The 20,063-nt window shown below is 54.7% G+C and overlaps 5 protein-coding genes across 5 annotated transcripts; 3 read left to right on the top strand and 2 right to left on the bottom strand.

Moving 5' to 3' along the window:
- Positions 1-465: 465 nt before the first annotated feature.
- GUITHDRAFT_100318 (hypothetical protein) lies at positions 466-5,348 on the top strand (the record flags this gene model as incomplete). Its single annotated transcript, XM_005840991.1, has 15 exons — positions 466-1,020; positions 1,070-1,087; positions 1,145-1,232; positions 1,281-1,363; positions 1,408-1,467; positions 1,521-2,804; positions 2,875-3,363; positions 3,423-4,157; positions 4,205-4,402; positions 4,453-4,556; positions 4,601-4,675; positions 4,734-4,842; positions 4,892-4,933; positions 4,992-5,063; positions 5,187-5,348. 15 exons carry the CDS (start codon positions 466-468, stop codon positions 5,346-5,348), a joined length of 4,074 nt encoding a protein of 1,357 aa, XP_005841048.1.
- Positions 5,349-7,165: 1,817 nt separating this feature from the next.
- Positions 7,166-9,151, top strand: GUITHDRAFT_55103 (hypothetical protein; the record flags this gene model as incomplete). The annotated part of the gene is made up of 2 exons (XM_005840992.1): positions 7,166-8,626; positions 8,714-9,151. Coding segments are annotated over 2 exons (1,899 nt in total), but the record flags the coding sequence as incomplete, so codon positions are not given.
- Positions 9,152-10,620: 1,469 nt separating this feature from the next.
- On the bottom strand, positions 10,621-10,912 carry GUITHDRAFT_53822 (hypothetical protein; the record flags this gene model as incomplete). The annotated part of the gene is made up of 2 exons (XM_005840993.1): positions 10,621-10,668; positions 10,721-10,912. Coding segments are annotated over 2 exons (240 nt in total), but the record flags the coding sequence as incomplete, so codon positions are not given.
- A 410-nt stretch (positions 10,913-11,322) lies between these two features.
- Positions 11,323-11,701, bottom strand: GUITHDRAFT_62028 (hypothetical protein; the record flags this gene model as incomplete). The annotated part of the gene is made up of 2 exons (XM_005840994.1): positions 11,323-11,433; positions 11,480-11,701. Coding segments are annotated over 2 exons (333 nt in total), but the record flags the coding sequence as incomplete, so codon positions are not given.
- Positions 11,702-14,779: 3,078 nt separating this feature from the next.
- Positions 14,780-17,624, top strand: GUITHDRAFT_132481 (hypothetical protein; the record flags this gene model as incomplete). Its single annotated transcript, XM_005840995.1, has 12 exons — positions 14,780-14,933; positions 15,153-15,184; positions 15,339-15,407; positions 15,618-15,655; positions 15,935-16,031; positions 16,219-16,261; positions 16,398-16,404; positions 16,524-16,596; positions 16,638-16,694; positions 16,887-16,985; positions 17,230-17,296; positions 17,563-17,624. The coding sequence occupies 12 exons, from the start codon at positions 14,780-14,782 to the stop codon at positions 17,622-17,624; spliced, it is 798 nt and encodes a 265-aa protein (XP_005841052.1).
- Positions 17,625-20,063: the final 2,439 nt, after the last annotated feature.

The following is a 20,063-nucleotide window of genomic DNA, read 5'->3' on the forward strand; positions in this document are numbered from 1 at the left end:
AAAAAAAAACCCCCAGGGTTGGGCAGACTATACGTCGATCCATGCCGCATCGGAAAACAGAAGGGCAGTGCGCGGGAGAATCTCATCTCCCTCACACACTTTATTTCAGACGTATCCTTGAGGATATCATTGTAGGGCAATTAATATATTTAGCTAATAATAAGTATTTTAGACAAAAGATACGGACATAGGCTCACCCCCCAGTAAATGGATAGTAGGCCAGGTGGGGTACCTGACTACCTCAGCGGGTACCCACCCTACCCGGATGTACTGTAATGGGGGATAGGAGGAGGTGGGGTGGGAGCCCCAGCAATCCTTGAGAGAAGGGCAAGCTGGGGTGGTAGTTTCAGGGGAAAAGGAGGGGTGCATTTGTTTACCTCTGATCTGTGGGGGATCATGGCGGGACCGTAATCCAGAAGGAGGGCAGAGGAGGAGGAGGAGGAGCGAGGAGGATAGGATATCATGATGAAGGACATGATGGCCATGTTGTCCAAGAGGTCCTCGCGCATCCGCTTGAGTGGAGACCTGAAGAAGATGCTCTTCCACCGCTTCAGGAGGGGCTCCATCGTGATATGTGCGATTGGACTTGTGGGAATGGCGAGCATTGTGGTGCAGCATTACGGGATCATTCCGCTCATCAAGACCATAGATTCAAAGAAAGGAATGCTCTCCCTGAAAGAAAACGCATCGGCTCAAAATGCAGCCAACGCTCTGAAAAACCATACGTGTGCGGGGTTTGCCCTTAAGCGTGACACGGATATAGCAGGAGGCGATCTGACGAACACGAAAACTGAGAGCATGGAGGAGTGCTGTTCCATCTGTTCCAATCATACAAGCTGCACGGCATGGTCATTCGTTCATTCGGATTCCCAATGCTGGGTCAAGTCATCAGTGTTCACACCCTCGTCCAAGGTGAACGTGACATCGGGGTTGAAGACGCAGTCCTCTGGTATTGGCGGCCCTGAAGACTTCGACAGTGAGATTCATCGCCTCAAGGAAGAGAGCAAGGAAGCGAACGCGGTACTTCCCCTTGCCCATGTGTCATCCCACGTTCCTGACGAGTCTTCAGGTGGACTGTTGCAAAGATGTACGAAATCGCTTCCATCTGATAGACTTCTCTGACCTCTGACGATTTCCTCTCAAGCTGTTTCGTTATGGATCCCCGACGGCAACGGGAGACAATGAAAGGCCCATCCTTTGGATGGACACTCCTTCGGGAGATTTCTCATCAGGTGCAATTGTAGGTCTTTCAAATCGGAGTTGATGTTTTCTTGCTGTAGCATTCCCGATCGGAAATGGAAGGCTGGGTGCCTTGCTGCACTTTGACCCCTGGAAGGATCGCATGGAGCTGAGTTTTGATGCTGTATCGCTTACTAGCATAGGATCGTCTGCTGAACAATGACGTAGGTTTGGACTGGAAGCCCTTACCACGGAGAGGGTTGCCCAGACAACCTAAAGATGAAACCTGTAAGAATCGCCAGCTTCAACGTCGTCTGCTCAATCTGATCTTCTCCACGCAGAGCGAACTTGTGCCTCAGGCGACACCAACCATGAAATGGACAGGACCTCACCAGGACAAGTTCATCCCAGGGCAGGTGTCCAACCAGAAGTACACGAGCCTTGACGAAGCCAAGAAAGCTTGCATAGAGATGGCAACTTGCGGTGGCTTGACTTCAGAGGGAGCAGCAGGCACCTCGTGGTTCCTGCGCGGGCCTGGGAGTCAGCTGAATGACTCTCCTAGCAAGGAGATCTCATGGCTGCTTGAAGGGAGGACCGTGAAAAAAGAAGACGATTTTTTTACATTTCAAAACGCCAGAAAGACCGCTTTTCAAGGGAACTTTGGGGAAACAGAAAAACTGATGGATCGACTGACGGCAGGAGCGAAACTAAGCTCGTACGAATACCTCGCGCAGCTGGACATGGATTTTCGGCGCCTTCCATTCTCGGACCTCAAGGCTTACAGTCGTAGGCTGCAGCTAGATAATGCCGTGGCTACATCGAGCTTCGAGATTGAGCGCAAGCCTTCTGCGAGCGATAACAACGAATCCACTGCAAGAGACTCTCATTCCATTCAGAGCAAGCATTCAAGGACTGCGTTTGCCAGTAAGCCAGACGAAGTCCTCTGGGTTCGACAAGAATGCGTGGAGAAACAGCAGGGATGCATGGCAGTTGACTACATGCTCACCCGGACCAATCAAAATCTCTTCAATGCCTCTCTTCATTCGTTGGTTATTGACAATAAGGACGAGGAATACGGCTTTCTCAAGCTTCACCCTTTGGACTTGTACGCTAACGGGTACGGAAATGTTGGTTATTTCGCCTGTGCAGCGATTTTGCCCGAGAAGAATCAAGCTGGATTCATGAAGGCTCTCCCAAACAGAATAAGTGTGGAAGGCTATCAAAGGGTGGACGTTGTGATTGCAGCAGAGACTCGCTATTCGAGAGATGGGGATGCTACCCTTGTTGACCCTCAGACGCTGGAGGGCTCCTGCAGGGCCAAGCTCACTCGTGCTCTTTCCAAGGGATTCTCGAAAGTTCTAGAGTCCCACAAAGAAGACTATTCCAAGCTCTTTGGCAGGACTCAGCTGAATCTCGCGACGGCCATGAACGGAAGTATTTCCTCGAGAAGTTGCGATGGGAGCTTGACTACTCCTGAGCGAGTGGCTCGTTACGACAGATACTGCAAGAAACCCTCCAACTCTCGCAGTACGAAGAAAGAGAGGGTCAGAATGGTCGACACAGGTCTGCAACAACTCTTCTTCGACTTCGGCAAATATCTCCTCATCTCCTCGTCGCGCGAAGGGGTAAGCTTACCCGACCCCCTTTCTCCTACTGTGCTCTGACTTACCAGCATTCTGAGACGTTGATGGACAGGGCCAACCTGCCAACCTAGTGGGGATATGGGCGGAGGGAGAGAGATCGCCTTGGAACGGCGACTATCACTTGAACATCAACATGCAAATGATGTACTGGGCTGCCGACATCCTAAACCTCCCCGAGACTGTGGAGCCCCTCTTCCCCTTCATGGCCAAACTTGCTCAGAACGGAAAGATCGCGGCGGAGTGCATGTACGGCTCCCCTGGCTGGGTGGCGCACGGCTTCACAGACATCTGGATGAACGCTCGGCCACTCGGAGCGCCCGAGTGGTCGATGTGCCCTGTGTGCGGCGCATGGATGGCATTACACCTGTACGACTCGTATCGGTTCAACAGGGACAAGTCGCAACTGGTCGAGCAGACGCTCCCATTGCTCTCAGGAGCTGTGGAGTTCTTCCTGCAGTACCTGATCCCTGCTCCCGACGACAGCTGTCTGCTCAGTGGTCCTTCTCACTCCCCAGAGAACAGCTTCAAGATCGACGCGAGTGTAAGACGCTCAAGCTGTTGTCACGAATCCTGTTGCTGACCCTCGTTTCTTGTTGGCAGTTCTACCAAATCACCATGTCGCCCGCAATTGACACTGCTGTGATCTTCGAGCTCTTCTCGGCATACCTGGACGGCTGCCTGTCGTTGGGATGCCATGAAGCCTCTCAGGACGACTGTCAAAGAGCGAAGTGCCACTTAATGAGCAAGGCAAACATGACCAGGTCGAGGCTGCCCAACAAGGGCTTCCCCACCGTCGATGCCGAGGGGGTTCTACAAGAGTACTACCGCTGGTCCAAGATGCGGTCTCATTCCGTTGCAGACCAGGGCCACAGGCACTTCTCTCCTCTCTTCAGTTTGTTCCCGGGCGAGCAGATCAACCGGCATGAGTCGCCGGAGCTGACGGCTGCTGCAAGGAAACTCCTCGATGTCAAGATGTCTAGCGGCAGTGGACACACTGGGTGGTCGTCCGCCTGGGCAGGGTCCCTTCACGCCAGGCTCGGGGATGGGAATGGGGTACAGAAGATGGTGGATCGCATGCTCGGTCGGTTTGTGATGGGCAACTTGCTGTCGACTCATCCTCCCCTGACGTCGAGCGTGGCCAACTGCAAGACATGCTTCAAGGAGGCTACCATGCCCATCAACGAGATCTACTGGGGGATGACGGGGGGGACGGCAAGGAACTTCATTGCCCGAGACGAATCGAAGTTTCAGCTGGACGGCAACCTGGGGTATCTGTCCCTGGTGGCAGAGTCGCTGATCCAGAGCAGGGATCGAAGATGCTACTGCAGCCCCAAGGTACTGCCTCTCTCCTACTTGCGCTGCCCGTTGACCCCGACTTGTAGGCGGCAAGCAGTTCGGCGAACGTGACGTCAGCAGGGGCGCGCCGGGTGCGCAGGCTGCGGAACCTCCTCAATGACCGCAGGCGGCATCGCACCCGCGCCCTCCTGAATGCGTCCGCGCAAGATGGAGGCAACAGCTCCGACCTTCCGAGCTCAGTCAACGTCTCAACTGGTCTCCCGATCGTGAGCCCTCCGAGTGATGTACGAAGGCTGCTGTTTAATCTCCTGCTCTCAATTTCGTCCCCTCTCAGGTCCCTGTGATCAATGCCCCCTTCAGCCTTAACTCGACAGCCGAATCGCCGTCGGCGGACAAGACGGCGAAGCAGGCTGGGCTGCACAGCGGCCTCCTCCCCATGTGCGTCAGAGAGGTCGAGGTTGCGCGGGAGTGACGGTTGGCAGGTTGCTCCTGCCTCCCTGGTCCTTCACCAAGGAGCAGTCCAAGGACCAGTCACAAGTGGAGCAGCCGAGCTGCAGGTAGTCGCTCTCAGTCGCTCTACCCCCGGGACCACAAGCAAGTGACCTCCTGCGCCAGGTGCTCCCATCCCTCGGAGAGCGTCTGCGAGATCGACTTGCTCCCAGCAGTTCCGTCGGACTGGAGCGACGGGTCGGTCAGGGGGCTCCGCACCCGCTGCGGCATCTCGGTCCTCAGCGATGGCGCTGGCGCAGCAGCAGCTGCTGACGTAAGAGCAGGTGGACATGGAATGGAAGCACTACAAGCTGGTCAGCGCCACTGTGAGTGCTCGTTGCTCTCTGCATGCTCGGGTTGTCTTGTTGACTGTGCGCGGACCAGATCCGCCGCTACGACAAGTCCTCCTCCCCTGTCAAGATCCGATCACGCAACGGACAGCTCGTCCAAGATACGGTGATTCTTCGCTCCCCTCCGCTCCCCTACCCCTCACTCTCGCTTCATCCCCCGCACCTTCCTCCTCCCCTCCTCGCTCCTCCCTCCTGTTGCTCCACCAGCGCTGAATCTCCCGGGTGGCAGCACAAAGGATCTTCTCTAGCCAAGGCATTCTCCTGGGGTTGGCGTCAGAAGTCCAACATCCGCATCGTCGGCGACGAACAGGACCCGACCGTCACGACCATCCTGGACCTGGGGCAGGAGGCAGGGGACTTGACCCTGATCCCCTCGTTCAAGGCCTCGTAGGGCCCCTTGTGCTATTTCTTTATTCATTCATCCTGTGCATTAAAAACCTCCGACTAACCCTCCTCCCTCGCACCATCAGCTGCCTCCGCCGCAGCCTGCTCCGTCACTCCCGCTCTCTCCTTCTCTACCCATTCCTTCCAACTCCGCATCCCCCCGGGGGATCGAATTTCTCCCCTTCCTCCTGGTCCCCCCCTCCCCTTCTCCCTTCCCCTTCGTCCTCGTCCTCTTCCTCTTCCTCTTCCTCGTCCTCGTCCTCGTCCTCGTCCTCGTCCCCTCACTTCCCCTCCATGGATCGCCCGGACTGTATCTCATCTGGGAACCCTCCAACACAAAGAACGCGAAAAGAAACAAAAAATTAAAAAAAACAGAAAGAAAAAGAAAAATGATTTTCTTTTTTCTGTTAAAAGTATTGTAGGTGGTACTCTACCCTGGCACCGACCCAGAGCAGGACCCCCTTGTTTTCTAGCCCTTCCCATATTCTCTGTCCCTCCCTATCCCCTTTCTAGGACCTCCCTACGGCATCGTCAAAAAATTTCAGGACCCTATCCCCTGGTCGAAGATGACCCCCCACCTCCGAGATTTCTACTACCCCTACGCCCGAGGAAACTTTAGAGGATATAGTACCCCCCCTCATGATCTCCCCTTGTGCTTCTACCAAATCCTAATCTTAGTACCCTACCCCATCTCTAGGACCACCCCATGTATTGTGGATTTGTACCCCCCACCCCCACCCTCCCTTGCAGTGAAGCATGCGAGGAAGCGGCGGCGGCGGGATGCAGGAGGGGGAGGAGGGGAGGGAAGCGAAGGAGGAGGAGGAGGTAGCGATGGCTCGAAACAAGAGGAAGAGTAGGACGAGGAGACTGGGCTGGATGGTCTGAGAAAGCGCTGGATGCGGTTGTCCTTGGGAAGGCGTAAGAGAGTTCAAATGCACGCAGCAAGCGCAGGAAAGTTAGATCAGGGTGAAAAGGCGACATGGTGGCTTTGTTTGCAGTGAGGGAGGCAGTTCAAGAAGCGTATCCGCACAAAATTAACTGTGAGAAGTGGCAAAGTAGAAATGAGGACGCCTATAAAAGGCTGCGCGCTCTCAGACTGCAGAAAAGGACGGTTTCGCTTAGTTGGCATGGTCTCCGACATGGGCACTAAGTTTTAGTACCATGCTGTGTACTTTTCTCAGTCAGATTGGCATAATGTTTTCACGCTGGAGAGTGAAGGCTGGATCTCGGTGGCATGTTGTCACGTTATGAGGACAATGGCTCAGTTGCTTGTAGCTGCTACCGAGTACTCGTGATAGTTTCTAGACAGCAGAGGACATTTTGTTACGATGCCCTTTAATTCAGATACGTGGATGTTTCAACAACGTTGAACTTTAGGCGGAGTAGATTCTTTGAGTCCCAGTCGTATGTCTGCAAACAGTGGGGTTAGATGGTGCTTGCATGAAAGATCTGAACTTCTCTTTTTCTCCCTCAAATCAAATTTCTGTTGGTCTGCTTTCTTTTAGATAGTAGTATCCTACAAGGTGTGAGACTCCGATCCGTTCCATAATGGAGGAGTAATTCGTTAGATCCTTGCGCCTTTTTCATTACTTCGCTCCCTCGTTCCTGGATCGATTGCTGACAGAAGGTTTTGTGACAGTTGTCTGGGAAGGGAGGGAAGAACATGGCGAGGTGTGTATTTCCTTCTATGAAGGTAGACGCGTGTTGACACTGCTGTGTGGCAGGTTGTGAGCAGCCAACAAACCCTGTAACCACATTCACAGAATGTCAAACAACAAGGAGGGGGAGTCTAGCACCACCAGCAATTATTTCAAACAGATCAGACGGGTCAAGCTGTACGTCCTCGGAGGAGATGGGCAGTGGGATGACCGGGGGACTGGCTATGTCTCCTACCAGTTCGTCCAAGGGAACGGGGCTGTTGAGGGGCTGCGGGTCACCTCGGAGGCAGACGACAGCAAGGATCTTTTGATGACCAAGATCTTCGAGGAGGATGTGTTTCAACGACAGGGTGATACCATTGTGACGTGGACGAACCCCGAGACGAGGGAGGATGTGGCATTGAGCTTCCAAGAGGCCGATGGAGCCAAGGAGATCTGGAATATTATTTGTCAGGTGCAGAGCAGGTTGCGGAAGAATTCCAGCGAAGAGTGCGACACGGAGAATAACTCGGGCAACAACAGCAGCGGAGTGTTGCACAACTCAGACGACTTCTATGAGATGAGCCTCCCGCAACCCGAGATGGAGAACCTGGAGAAGCTGCAAGAGATCGTCTCGAGCGCAACCAGTGTGACTCGTGACCGCATAGTGGACGGGGTGATGCAGGATGGGTACCTAGCCAAGATCTATCAGATCTTCAGGACTTGTGAGGACCTTGAGATGGAGCAGTCTTTGCACACGTTGTTCAAGATCTTTAAGGGTCTCATAATGCTGAACGAGCCCTCTCTCATAGAGCTGTGCCTCTCCGACCAGAACGTGCTCGACACGATGGGGATTCTGGAGTACGACCCGGAGTATTCCAATCACACGGTCAAGCACCGCGAGTACCTCAAGAATCCCAACCTGTTCAAAGAGGCTGTTCCCATCAAGAGTCCAGCCATCCTCTTTAAGATTCATCTCAATTTCCGGCTCACATACCTGAAGGATGTGGTGATGGCAAGGTATATAGACGATGTGTCTTTCAGCACTATACGAGAATTGATCTTGCTCAACAATGTCGAAATCATCGCTCAGATTCAATCCGATTCCGCGATGCTGGAGGAGCTCTTCGAGCTCTGCCGCTCGCCTTCAACCCCCAAGGCAGAAGCCAAGAACGGAATGAACTTGTCGGAGAAGAAGAGGAATGGCTTCCTGTTCTTGCGTGAACTGCTGGAAATCGCCAAGCCCCTCCAGCTTCCACCTCAGATGGCGTTCTTCAGGTCAATATCTTCACACGGCTTGTTCTCGATTCTCCAGAATGGTGTCAACTCGGAAGACAATACGATCGTGTCGGCAAGTACAGATATCATGCTCTGCACTCTCAACCACGACCCTCAGCTGCTCCGCTCGTACATCAACAGCGAGGAAGGGGACAACCTGCTGAAGAATCTCATCCAAGGCCTTCTCTTCTTCCAGGACGTTGGGCTCAAAGCGCAGATCACTGAGATCCTGCGGTGCTTGTTCGACTCGACAACCTTTGGGTGCCCGGTCGAGAGAGACGGGCTCCTGGAGACGTTCTACCTCCACCACATGGACACTCTGATGTCTCCCTTCACGTCGGAAGACTCTTTCACTGAGGATGGCGAGCTGGTCCAGAACTCGGCGAGCTCGGGCAAGGACGAGACGAAATCGAACGAGCGGTCAGTGAACCTCAAAGGGTCTATCTCGAAACGGGAGAGGAAGGAATGCTGGGACTGTGCGAGGAAGCATGTGGTGGAGCTGCTCTCCTTCTGCATCGAGCATCACGAACCGCGAGTCATGTTGTACATGAAGAGACACGACGTTCTCCACAAGGTCCTCAAACTGTTCCGCCAACCAAACAAGCACCTGGTGCTTGCTGCTTTGAAGTTCCTACGGCAGTGCGTCGGTGCCAACAACTCGTTTTACAACAGAAGCATCGTCAAGAACGATCTGTTCTCAGGGGTTGTACATCTGCTGAAGCAGCATTTGTATCGCAACAATCTTGTCAACTCAGCGATCATTGAGCTGTTTGATCACATCAGAGTGAAAAACATGAAAATTCTGATCAAGTACATTGTGGAGAAGTACCGGCAAGTGTTCGAGCACATAGATTACGTCGAGACATTCAAGTTGATAATCATCAAGTACGATCAGAACCAAGAGTTTGAGAAGGACAAGGCGAATGGGCTGGTGGGATCTGAAGATGGGCATTCTTCATGGTAAGCATTTCAGTTGTTTTCTCCCTGTAGGTTGATCATGGTGACGCCAATGCCAACAGGAGTGGAAAGGGCAGGGAGAGCTCAAACCCTAGTGGTCGGAGCCGGGGAGGCTTTGGGAGCTTCCGGTAGACCGTCCTCTTGCAGCTCGGTGGGTCTGAACCTGTTGCTCAGGTCCCGACTAGACGACGACGACGACGAGAGCTACTTCGACGAGGATGACGACAACGATGGGCCTGTCGTGAGCAAGGAAGTGCTAGAGGAGATGTCAAAGTCAAGCACGAGCCTCAGTCAGGAGTCCTCTGGGTTGGCTGCTGTGTTGAACACGTACGAGGACGTTGACAAGGTTGACATGGAGGGGAGGGAAGAGGCAGGAGGGATGCGTGGGGATTTGGAGCGCGAGTCGGCGGCGAAGGAGGAGGAGGTTTCGATGTTGGTGTGTAGCTGATAGCTGTTGCAGGAGGACGTAGAGATCAATGGTGCAAAGAAGGATGCTTCCAAAGGTAATCATCAGTTCCTGTCCAGACCCTTGTCACTTCGCTACAATTGTCCCCCATTCCCGGATCTGTCCGTCGATCCACACAGAGCGTTGTGACCTTGTTCCCACACTTCCCCTTCCTCTGTTTTGCATTTTGATCACTGGTCTGACTTGCACGTTTCAGAAGATAATCACGATGACGAACCCGAGGCGAAGAAGGCTCGAATCTCCTCTTGAAGGGCAGGAGGGTTTTCAGTGTTAACAGTCGCTCATGAAATCGCCGAGATGTACGATGATTCAACTGTCTTTGTAAATTGAATAGATTCAAGCTAAAGTTGCCTCTTCTTGCTGTCGGACGTCTCAACAGTTCAGACGATTTATCACGTTTTCGTACAAGCACAAGCGCCGTACCATCCTCCTCAACTTGTCTCTGAGACGAACTGCGCGTACTCCGAGTCAATCCCTGGTTGACCTCTGCCTCCTTCTTGCCCGCCGGCCGGCGCTTGACCCCAGCCCTGCTCACCACCCGGTGCAGGAGGATAGCCATACCCCTGCTGGTACTGGTCATACCCGGGCATGGGTTGACCATAGTACTGCTGGTAGGGGTCCCCAGCTGGGGGAGGGTATCCAGCTGGAGGCGGAGCACCCCAAGGAGGCATGCCACCTGCAGCAAGTCAGCTCCATGAACGTGCAGGTCACGTGACGGCAACCTGGAGGAGGAGCCCCCCATGGCGGAGCGGCAGCTGGAGGGGGAGTCAAAGAAGCAACAAGCCGACAAGATCTCTCTCACCTCCCCATGGCGGCGCACCATAAGGCGCAGGAGCACCCGGCGGGGGCCCATAGCCTCCACCGCCACGACCAGCCCAAGGAGGTGCTCCAGGAGCACCACCGCCGCTGAAGCCGAGCGGAGCATTGGCGGGAGCTCCTTTCAGTCTCACTTGCAGCGTCTTGCCGTCTACTTGCATGCCGTTCATCGACTTGAAAGGTTTGTCAGTGCACCAACATGCGGACGGGGAAACACAAAAAGACCTGGATGGCAGCGTAAGCATCGCCTGGCTTCGTGAAGTGAACAAAGCCAAAGTTTCTGCTCAGACCAGTGTTCTTGTCCTTGAGCACATTGCAGTTCACGATTTCACCGAATTGTTTGAACAGGTTGCGGAGGTCAAGGTCGTCATAGCTTGGTGGCAATCCTCCAACATATACATTAGTGTCCGAGATATCTCCACGCCCAGCTCCAGCTCCAGCACCACCTCCACCGCCTCCTGGCGGACCGTATGGAGATTGTCCTGCCTGTCCAGGTCCACCACCGGGAAGACCGTATGGATTGTCGCTTCGAGGAGGTTTGGGTCCAGAGCCCTTCCCTCCAAGCTCGTCCATGAACTGTGAATACTCATTATCCATCTCGCCGCCCTGATTGTCTCCTTCTCCGTGAATTCGTGACCAATCTCGCTGCATCTGTTGCTCCTGCTGATCAATGTTGAGCCTCCAAGGGGCATCCGCTGTTGCCCCACTACCCAGGCCTGTCTGTTGCGTCCTAGCAAGCTGTCTCATTTCGTCCCTGTCGAACGTAAGGGTCAGCCGAGACAAGTAGAGAATGGCACCACTCACTTGAAGTAGTCCTGGTCGTCTCTCAAAGTTCCATTAATCAATGCCAACTCTCTGAGCTGCATACGCTTCCATTCATTCTCTGCATCTTCCTTGGGAGTCAACAGCTCTGTAATGATCTTGCTAGCAGCGTCGACCTACATCGAAGTCAGGGCTGACATGGAACTGTGCGGGTCTTGTCACCTGCTCCTGAGTATCTCCGGTGATCAAGACGTGCAAGTCTTCGTCCTCAGAGGGATCATTGCCCTTGAATCCTTTTCTGCCGTCCTTGACTGAGCCCTTTCCGCGAATAACGATCCTTGCTCCAGTTTCTCTTTCTAACTTCTTCTGAGTGTTTCCACGAGGACCCAGGATGAGGCCGATGAATGGATAACCTGGGTACTCCTTAACAGGAATGTAGATCTTATTCGAAGCCTTGCTCATATTCGAGAACTTGAATTGTGTCATGTTGGGAGCATTGGGCTGTAATTTCATGAGCTTCTCAACAAGCGCCAACCTCTCTTTCTGCAGCGATTCTCTGAGGCGCATATCCCTGGTGTTCATACGCTTTCCCGTCCTGTCATAAACGGGCTCTGGCGAGGGAGATCTTCCTCCTTCGATCACAATCCAATCTCCTTTGTTAGCGTCATATCTTTCGGCCATTTGCGCCGTCTCCAAGCTGTCAAACCACAAGTCAGCACCAGAACATCTCAGAGCACTGATGGCTTGTCTCATACTTAGGCATGGCAAGAAGCCTCTGAATCTCGTTCAATCTTTGCTGAACTTTGAGCTGGTCAGGATTCAATCCTGCCGCAGCTGACAACGCCGAAGACTGGAGAGAGATGGCAGGCGCTTCCTCCTTGGAACCCCACCTGCTCTTCTTCTTGGGAGCCCCCTCCTCCCCGGCATCGGACTTGCTCCCCCACCTGCTTTTCCTCCTCGGCTCTCCGCTCTCAGAGCCACCGTTCTGGCTTGACGACATGTTCAGTTGTTCGACCTCTCCCTGGTTCGGTTTTGCACTGATCAAGTGCGTGTAGACGTTGGGCGGCGAGCAAACGGGTTCACTTCCTGCAACACAGGTCAAACGTGAGCAGCCCTGTGCGTTGTGAGGCGATCAGCATCGAACGTTCATATCACTAACTTCATGCATGGCCCTACTGTACTCATGCTTCAAGTCCCTCTCCTCTTGTAGCCCCTCATCTACCCAGCAAGTAACTTCCCCCCGCCTTGCGCCCGGTGGCCCCGGAGCGCGGGCCTTTCATTGCCAGCGTTAGCCGCGCACATGGAACTCTGGAAACAAGTCGAAGACATGACGTTCATCTCAGACTTCGCTCTTCATCTCCCTCCTCTCCTCTCCCCTCCCTCTCCTCCCTCCCTATCTTGGCTTCCATAGCGGATTCGCGGCGCGCGGCAGCAGGGTCTACTACCACCCCACCCATCCATTTAGCAATCCATGGTCTAACCACTACCCCTATTTTTTCGACGAGAGCATGAAGGAGCATGTTACCTACCCCCCACCCATCCACGAAGTGTTTGAGCCTATATGACCCACCCAACGTTTTCTTCACCCTATCTTAAGCCTATTTTTGGATCTCAAAATACCCCCTTCTTTATAGTATATTTATGTGACTACCCCGTAGTAGATCAAATTTTCTTTCAGCACCTACCGGCTGAGAAATTGACCACCCCCCTACCCTTCTATTCCGCCTCCCGGATGTCCTCAATGCTTTTTGTACCCCACGCACAAATCTCAGGCTGAACCCCCACCCCGCCTTTCCCCAGAGGCATGCGACTCAGGACCACTGCAAAGGCGCATAAGTACCCCTACATATTACTGATAACATGTTATATTATGGGGTAGGGGTAGGTACCCCTACCCCACCTCTCGTCATGATACGATTTCTGGAACTTTTGGAGTACGCAAGTTGGAAAGTTCTGAAACATCAAACTATCAGTCAACTCTGGTAGCAGATGATAATCACTTATTTTACTCAAATTGAACTTGGTACCTTCAAGTGTTATAAATGACTGAAATTGTGTACAAGTTTCAAAATAATCTATTCAAATGATGATCTCAGTCATAGGGGGTGAGGGTGGTGCAGTCCCGGGAAGAGCCAGGGCCGCCCTGACTCCCGGCCGGGAGGCTCGGCCCGGGCCGTGACACGCCGGTCTCAGTGCGGCCGGGCCCAGCCCGGCCGCACTGAGCCTGAGCGGCTCCGGGCCTGGCGTGCCGCTCAGCGAGTGGCACCGTACGGTCTGTCGGTCACTACCGTACGGTACGGTGAGCGGGGTCACTGAACTTGCACACGGTGCCCGCGATGCAGCCTTTTTCAACCGCTGCCTCCTTTTTCCTTGTTCTCTATCTCTGAGGCGGACTGTCTTCTGTTTGTCCCCTCCAGGTGAGTAAAACGTTTACAGTCGTCAGTTGACTCCTTGATGAAATATGGACATCATTGCGGCGGCGGCGGGAGATTCACATTGAAGGCCCGGGGAGGAGACTGACAGCGGCCCAGTAAGTGAGGCGTCATGGCAGGAGAGAGATAGCTAGATAGATAGATAGATAGCTAGAGAGACAGAGACAGAGACAGAGACAGAGACAGACAGACAGACAGACAGACAGACAGACAGACAGACAGACAGACAGACAGACAGACAGACAGACAGACAGACAGAGCAGGAACGGATACCTGCCGAAGACTGTTAGCGGTGACTGACGGACTCTGCCAGTCCTCACTTGAACTGAAGGAGTCAAACGTACGGTGAGTGCTCGAAGGTGAGTGGCGGGGGCTGCCGTTGTATAAGGCCGATGTGATGATCATTCTTCGATTGTCGACGGCCAACAGGGAAGAGCGTCTGTAAGGACTTGCTTACACGACCTCAGGATGAAGAAGTCGAGGGTTACTCCTTCCTCTCTTCGAAGCAGGACGATGACGAGCGATGCCATTCTTGTAAGCTTCCATGGGTACATTCTCCCTGGTGGACCCTGAGACGTTGGACTCAACAGCTCAACCTCGACAACAAGCGTAAGGCTTCTGCAGCAGCCCGGTAACGAGCGGCTGGGCAGCCTTTACGGTTGAAAGCTTCTAACAGTTTGAGCAGGAAAGCATTCAACGAACTGTGAGAACACGGGAGGATGCGGAGAGGGTGGTGAGACTGGGAGCAGAGACGCCTCCTCCAACCAGCACGACGAGACTGCAGACGTCACGACGTCCTCCCTCGACTTCAGCTTCCATGGCCGCTCGCTCTCTGTCTCTGACTTCCGCGTGGAGGGGAGCAAGACGAAATCCCTTGCTCCTCCCTCGCAGTCAATTGCCCTGGGCCTTAGGTAGGAGATCTCAACGCAGCGCATGCGATGTAGTAGCGAGGAAGGAACTTTGTTTTGTGGGGGGGGGGAAGAGGGACGGAGGGAGTTTGCCGTGCTCTACGGCTCCTGTCAGCTGCTATTTGCGCAGCGGGAAGAGGGAGGGATGACGGGAATGCTGCAGGTCCCAATCAGTTTTCGACATGGGGAAGGAGGAGGAGGAGGAGTTGGTGGGCAGAGAGACGTTCGTGGAGGAGATGATGAACTCGAGCAAGAGGATCGAGAGCCATCTGGACAAGCTCCAGGTGCTCAACAAGGAGTTCTGCATCCGGCCCATGACAACCAAGAGTAACGACGGTGAGCGGTGGAGGAGTGGGTGCAGCAGAGCGAGAGAGTTGGATGAAGGGAGGAAGGAGGTGGGATGGATTGGGTACGAGAGGAGGAGGGCATGGAGGTAGGAGGGGAAGAAAGAGGGAGGGAGGGAGGGAGGGAGGGAGGGAGGGAAGGGAAGGGAAGGAAGCGGGGGTTGAAAGGAGTAGGCTGGGGATAACACCTTTCTTCTTCTTCTTGTTTCAGGCCAGAAAAAGAAGGGACGGTTCTCATCTCAGGTTTACCTCCCTCACTCACCACCTCCTCCTTCCCCATTCCTCCTCTTCTCCCCCTGTTCCTCCTTCTCTTCATCCCTCCCTCCCCTCTCCATTTTCGCCTCCCTTTGCTGTCCCTCACGCTAACCCCCTCGTCCTCCTCATCTTGTCATGTCAGGTGGACCCCTGGGTCTTTCAGCCGAAATGCCAGGCCTGTGTAAGAGAGGTCGCGTTCCTCCGCAAGCAGGTCCTGTACTACTGCTACTGCTGCTGTTGCTCCTCCCTTCCTCCTCCTCCTCCTCCTCCTCCTGTTCGTCATGCTGCTCGTTTCCGTCTCCTGGTCTTCCTCCTTTATGATCCCTTCATCCATATCCTTCCCTTTCCTCAGCTCTTGTGCTGGTTTTCGTTTCCTCTCCTTCCTGCCTTCCCTCTCCCTACCTCCCTGATGAATTCGCAGGGTGTGCTTGAGTCAGATATCCTGAAGAAGGACAGCAGGTGGATGGATGCAGAATTCACTTCCCTTTCTCTTCCTCCATAATCTCCCTCCTCTCTCCCTCCTCTCTCCCTCCTCTCTCCCTCCTCCCTCCCTCCTCCCCTCCCTCCTCCCTCCCTCCCCCTCTACTTTGTCCCTTCTTCGAACACCCCGCTCCTCCGTCCCCCTCCTCCCTCCGCTCTCTGCGGTGTTCCACTTTCCTCTCGCCCCCCTGCCCCTTCTCCGCCTTCCTCGTCCTCGGCTCTGTGCTGCCTTCCATGGTCTGGGCTGACCCCCAGCAGGTGCAGGAAGTGCAACGCGACGCTGCTGGAGCTGTCGAATCAGTTCGTCAAGATGATGAGGGTGGAGAACTTTCGCTACCTCCATGCAGTGATGAGGGTGAGGAGCAAGGGAGGGGAAGGGGAGGGAGAGGACGACCAGGTCTGGAAGGAGCAGGAGCAGGAGCAGGAGCAGGAGCAGGATCAGGAGCAGGAGCAGGAGCAGGAGCAGGAGCAGGAGCGGGAGCAGGAGCAGGAGCATAGCTTTTGAGGAAGAGACTTGCATCCTGACATGGTGGATGATGCAGACGACTGAGAGTGAAGGAAGGCAAGAGGAAACGAAGACAGAAGGTTTGTCGTGTCCAGCAACCTGATCTCTGCTGTTTCTGACCCTTCTTGTCCGCCCCCTCTCCCCCTCTTCTCCTCTGTCATTCTACTTTCCCCCTCCCCTTACTTTTTCTTCCCTTCCCTCTTCTTCTTTGTACAGCATCACAGTAAGCGGGCCTCATCTCTCTGCCTTTCCCCTTCCTTCCCTCTCCCTCCTCCTTCCTCCCACCTCCCATCTGCTCCACAATGCCCGTCTTGCCCCCTCCTCTTTCCTCATCTCGTACAGGCAAGTGGAGGAGGAGGCGTTTGCGGGAAGGGAGGAAGTCGATCCGCTCGAGCACACTAGGAAGTTCCTCCGGGTCTGCTCGCAGCCGCTGCTTCCTATCTCACCACTCGGCAGTCGGAGCTCAGCAGGATAGATGGAGATGGAGCCCTTCATATCCCCTCCACCAGCAAGGTCCCTCCTCCTCTCCTCTTCTCCCCTTTCTCCCCTTCCTTCCTTCCTTCCTTCCGTCCTTGCCTCTCCCCCTCCTTCCCTCTCTCTCTCGCTCGCTTGCTCGCTCCCTCCCTCCCTCTCCTGCCGTACATCGTGATCTGCGTGCACTTCCAACCTTCTCATGACCCGTCGGCTCCTTCTCTCTCTCACCAGCTGCCCTCCGCACAGAGCGCTCCTTTTCTCCGCTCTTGCCTGGATGCCGTCGAGGACACGTTGAAACTGTACAGAAGTCAAGACGACGAGAAGACGCGGGTGAGGAAGATCTTGGAGGAAATTTTGAGCAGGACACCCTGGAAGGAGAGCGAGTGCTGCACCAGGGGCATCTGAAGAGAACAGGAGAGAGGAGAGAGGAGAGAGGAGAGAGGAGAGATGAGAGAGGAGAGAGGAGAGAGGAGAGAGGAGAGAGGAGAGAGGAGAGGAGAGAGGAGAGAGGAGAGAGGAGAGGAGAAGGGCAAGGAGAGCCGAAGGGAGGAGGAGGATGACGATGCTGCTGCAGGTAGCGCTGAGGAAGAGGTACCTCCTCTTCGAGAAGGCAATGCACCACTGGACCTATCGAGTCTCAGGTCATCCCTTTCCTACTTGACCTCTCGGCTCCCGCTGCTCCTGCTCCTGCTCCTGCTGCTGATGCTGCTGATGCTGCTGCTGCTGCTGCTGCTGCTCCTGCTGCTCCTGCTGCTGCTGCTGCTGCTTCTGCTGCTGATGCTGCTGATGCTGCTGCTGCTGCTGCCGCCAGCGCCGCCTTTGATACTCCCGCCTCTCTGCCATCCCTGAATGTCCCATCCTCATCCTTCCTTAGTTCCTCTTTCTTCTGTTCAGCCTTGATGCGCAGGAAAAGCTTTCCGCAAGTGGAAGTTGGAGACAGGAGACATCCTCGAGCGAGTGAAAATGTGAGATGGGGGGGACAAGAGGAGGTTGGGTGTAGAAATGGAAGGAGCATGAGCAGATGGATAGGAAAGAGGGAGAGGAGGACATGGAAGAAGAGGCTAGGAAGTAGAGGGAGCTCAAAGAGGAGGAAGAGGAGGAGGGAGGGAGGGAGGGAGGGAGGGAGGGAGGTAGGAAGAATGACGAGTAGTCCAGGAGCCAACAGAGGAGGAAGAGCACTCAGCTTCAGTTGCCTCCTGCGGTCAATCAGCTTGTGCAGGGAGTAAACAAACCGATCGCTGTCCCAAAGGAGGAGAGAGGTACGGTCCCCTGCTCCCTGCTCCCTGCTCCCTGCTCCCTGCTCCTCCCTCCCTCCTCTCTCTTCCGTCTCCCTCCCTCCTCCTCTGCTCCCCCCTCTCTTCACTTCCTCTCCTCCCTCCCTCTCTCCCTCTGCCTGCTCACTGTTTGCTCATCTTTCACCTCCTCCTCCATCCTGGATTTCTCCTTCCTTCCTGCTGGAGATGCTCCGACCTGACAGGCTGACAGAAAAGAAGCTTTTGGAGAAGATGCAGAGGAAGGTAAAACATCGCGAGACCACCACCACCACCTCCTCGTCCTCGTCCTCGTCCTCCTCGTCCTCGTCCTCGACTTCACTGTCATCTTCCTCATCCTCGTCCTCTCCTCGTCCTCCTAGTCCTCTTACACCAGCACCAGCACCAGCACCTCCTCCTGCTTCTCCTCCTCGTCTTCCTCCTCCTCATGCTCGTCCTTGTCCTTGTCCTTGTCCTTGTCCTTGTCCTTGTCCTTGTCCTTGTCCTCACCATCCTGATCACTGAACGTAGACTGAGAAAGAGGAGAAGATTCGGCAGAGCCTTGAGGTGAGGCCCATACTACCCGTTGCCTTCGCCTCTCTTCCATATCCCTCCTTGTCCTTGTCCTCGTCCTCGTCCTCGTCCTCGTCCTCGTCCTCGTCCTCGTCCTCGTCCTCGTTTTCTTTTCTTAATCTTGTTCCTCCCGTTCTCTCCCTCCCCTCCTCCTCTTCCTCCTCTTTCTCACTTTCATTCTCAACTTCTTTCAGGCGGCACGCCAACAGCGAGGAAAGCAGGTAGCTGAGAATTGAGGGAGGGGAGAGAGAAGGAGGAGGAGGAGGAGGAGGAGAAGCAGGGATAGGGGAGGAAGGGAAAAAGGGAAGGGAACGACTAAGGGGAGGATGAAGGATGGGAGGCAGGAGGAAGAGGATGAAGGGGGATGGGGGCGGGAGGAGGGGGAGGAGGATGAAGAGGAGGAGCAAGGAGCAAGGAGCGAGGAGAGGGAAGGGGAGGATTGGGGAAAGTTTCTCAGCAGCTCCTCCAGGCTCCCCAATATCTTTCAGACGTTCCTCACCCCAAGGAGAAACCTTCATCCAACAACGGCGTGTCCAAGAGCACGCTAGTGGTGCGGATGCCATCAGTCTTTCCTCCCCCTTAACTCCTACCTATCCTTCCCTCTCCTCCTCCTCCTCCTCCTCCTCCTCCTCCTCCTCCTCCTCCTCCTCCTCCTCCTCCTTGATCACTCTCTTCTTATTCATCCTTCCCTCCTCCCTCGTCGTTCTTCCCATCTCTCTCCCATCGCTCCTCTCCTCGATCTCTCCTGGTTGCACCTTCCTCCACCTCCCTGCGTCCTTCCACACGCTCCTCCTCTCATATCCCCCTACACCATCATCGCTCTCTCCTGCTTCCGCTGACTCATGCGAGCAGAGAATCATCCGCAACAGTCAGATCCTGAGCCAACTCGGCGACTCTGAGCTAGACAAGCTTGCGAAGTCTGTCAAGTTCATCAGGTCCACTCCTCCTTCTCGCCCCCAGTACCTCCTGCTCCTGCTCCTGCTCCTGCTCCTGCTCCTGCTTCTGCTCCTGCTCCTCCTGCTCTCCTTCACTTACCGCTCCATCCTGCAGCTACCCGCAGAACTTCGCCATCCTCTTGGAGGGACAGGAGGGTCAAACCATGCTCTGCGTGTGCGACGGGGAGGTGGACATCTACGTCAAGGGCCACCACGTCACGAGGTTCGGGGAGGGACATATCTTCGGGGAGATCGCGCTGGTGACGGGAGAGAAGAGAACTGCTTCAGGTGCCTCCTGCCCTCCCCCCCCTCTCCCTCCTTCCGCTCCCGCTCGTTTCTCCCCTACCTCCCCCACCCCCTTCATCCTCCTCCTCCCACTTCCCCAACTACAATGGGGGGCAAAGATGATTTCATTCTGCCTCCTCCTCCTCCTCGAACTGGCATGTTGCTTCGTCCACCGACATCTGCCAGGAAATACTCAGCTACACTTCGCAGCAGACTCTTGATTGCCTCTGGGATAATGTCACTGGTCACAAGCCCCTTCAAGATGGGAAAGATTTGAACTCTCGTTTCAGAGATCTATGACGAGGGAGAGAAATGCCTGCTTACCCTACATCCCATGAAGGATGGCATGGCTCCACCTCAGATGG

This window comes from Guillardia theta (genome assembly GCF_000315625.1).
Source record: "Guillardia theta CCMP2712 unplaced genomic scaffold GUITHscaffold_4, whole genome shotgun sequence".
Taxonomy (NCBI): domain Eukaryota; class Cryptophyceae; order Pyrenomonadales; family Geminigeraceae; genus Guillardia; species Guillardia theta.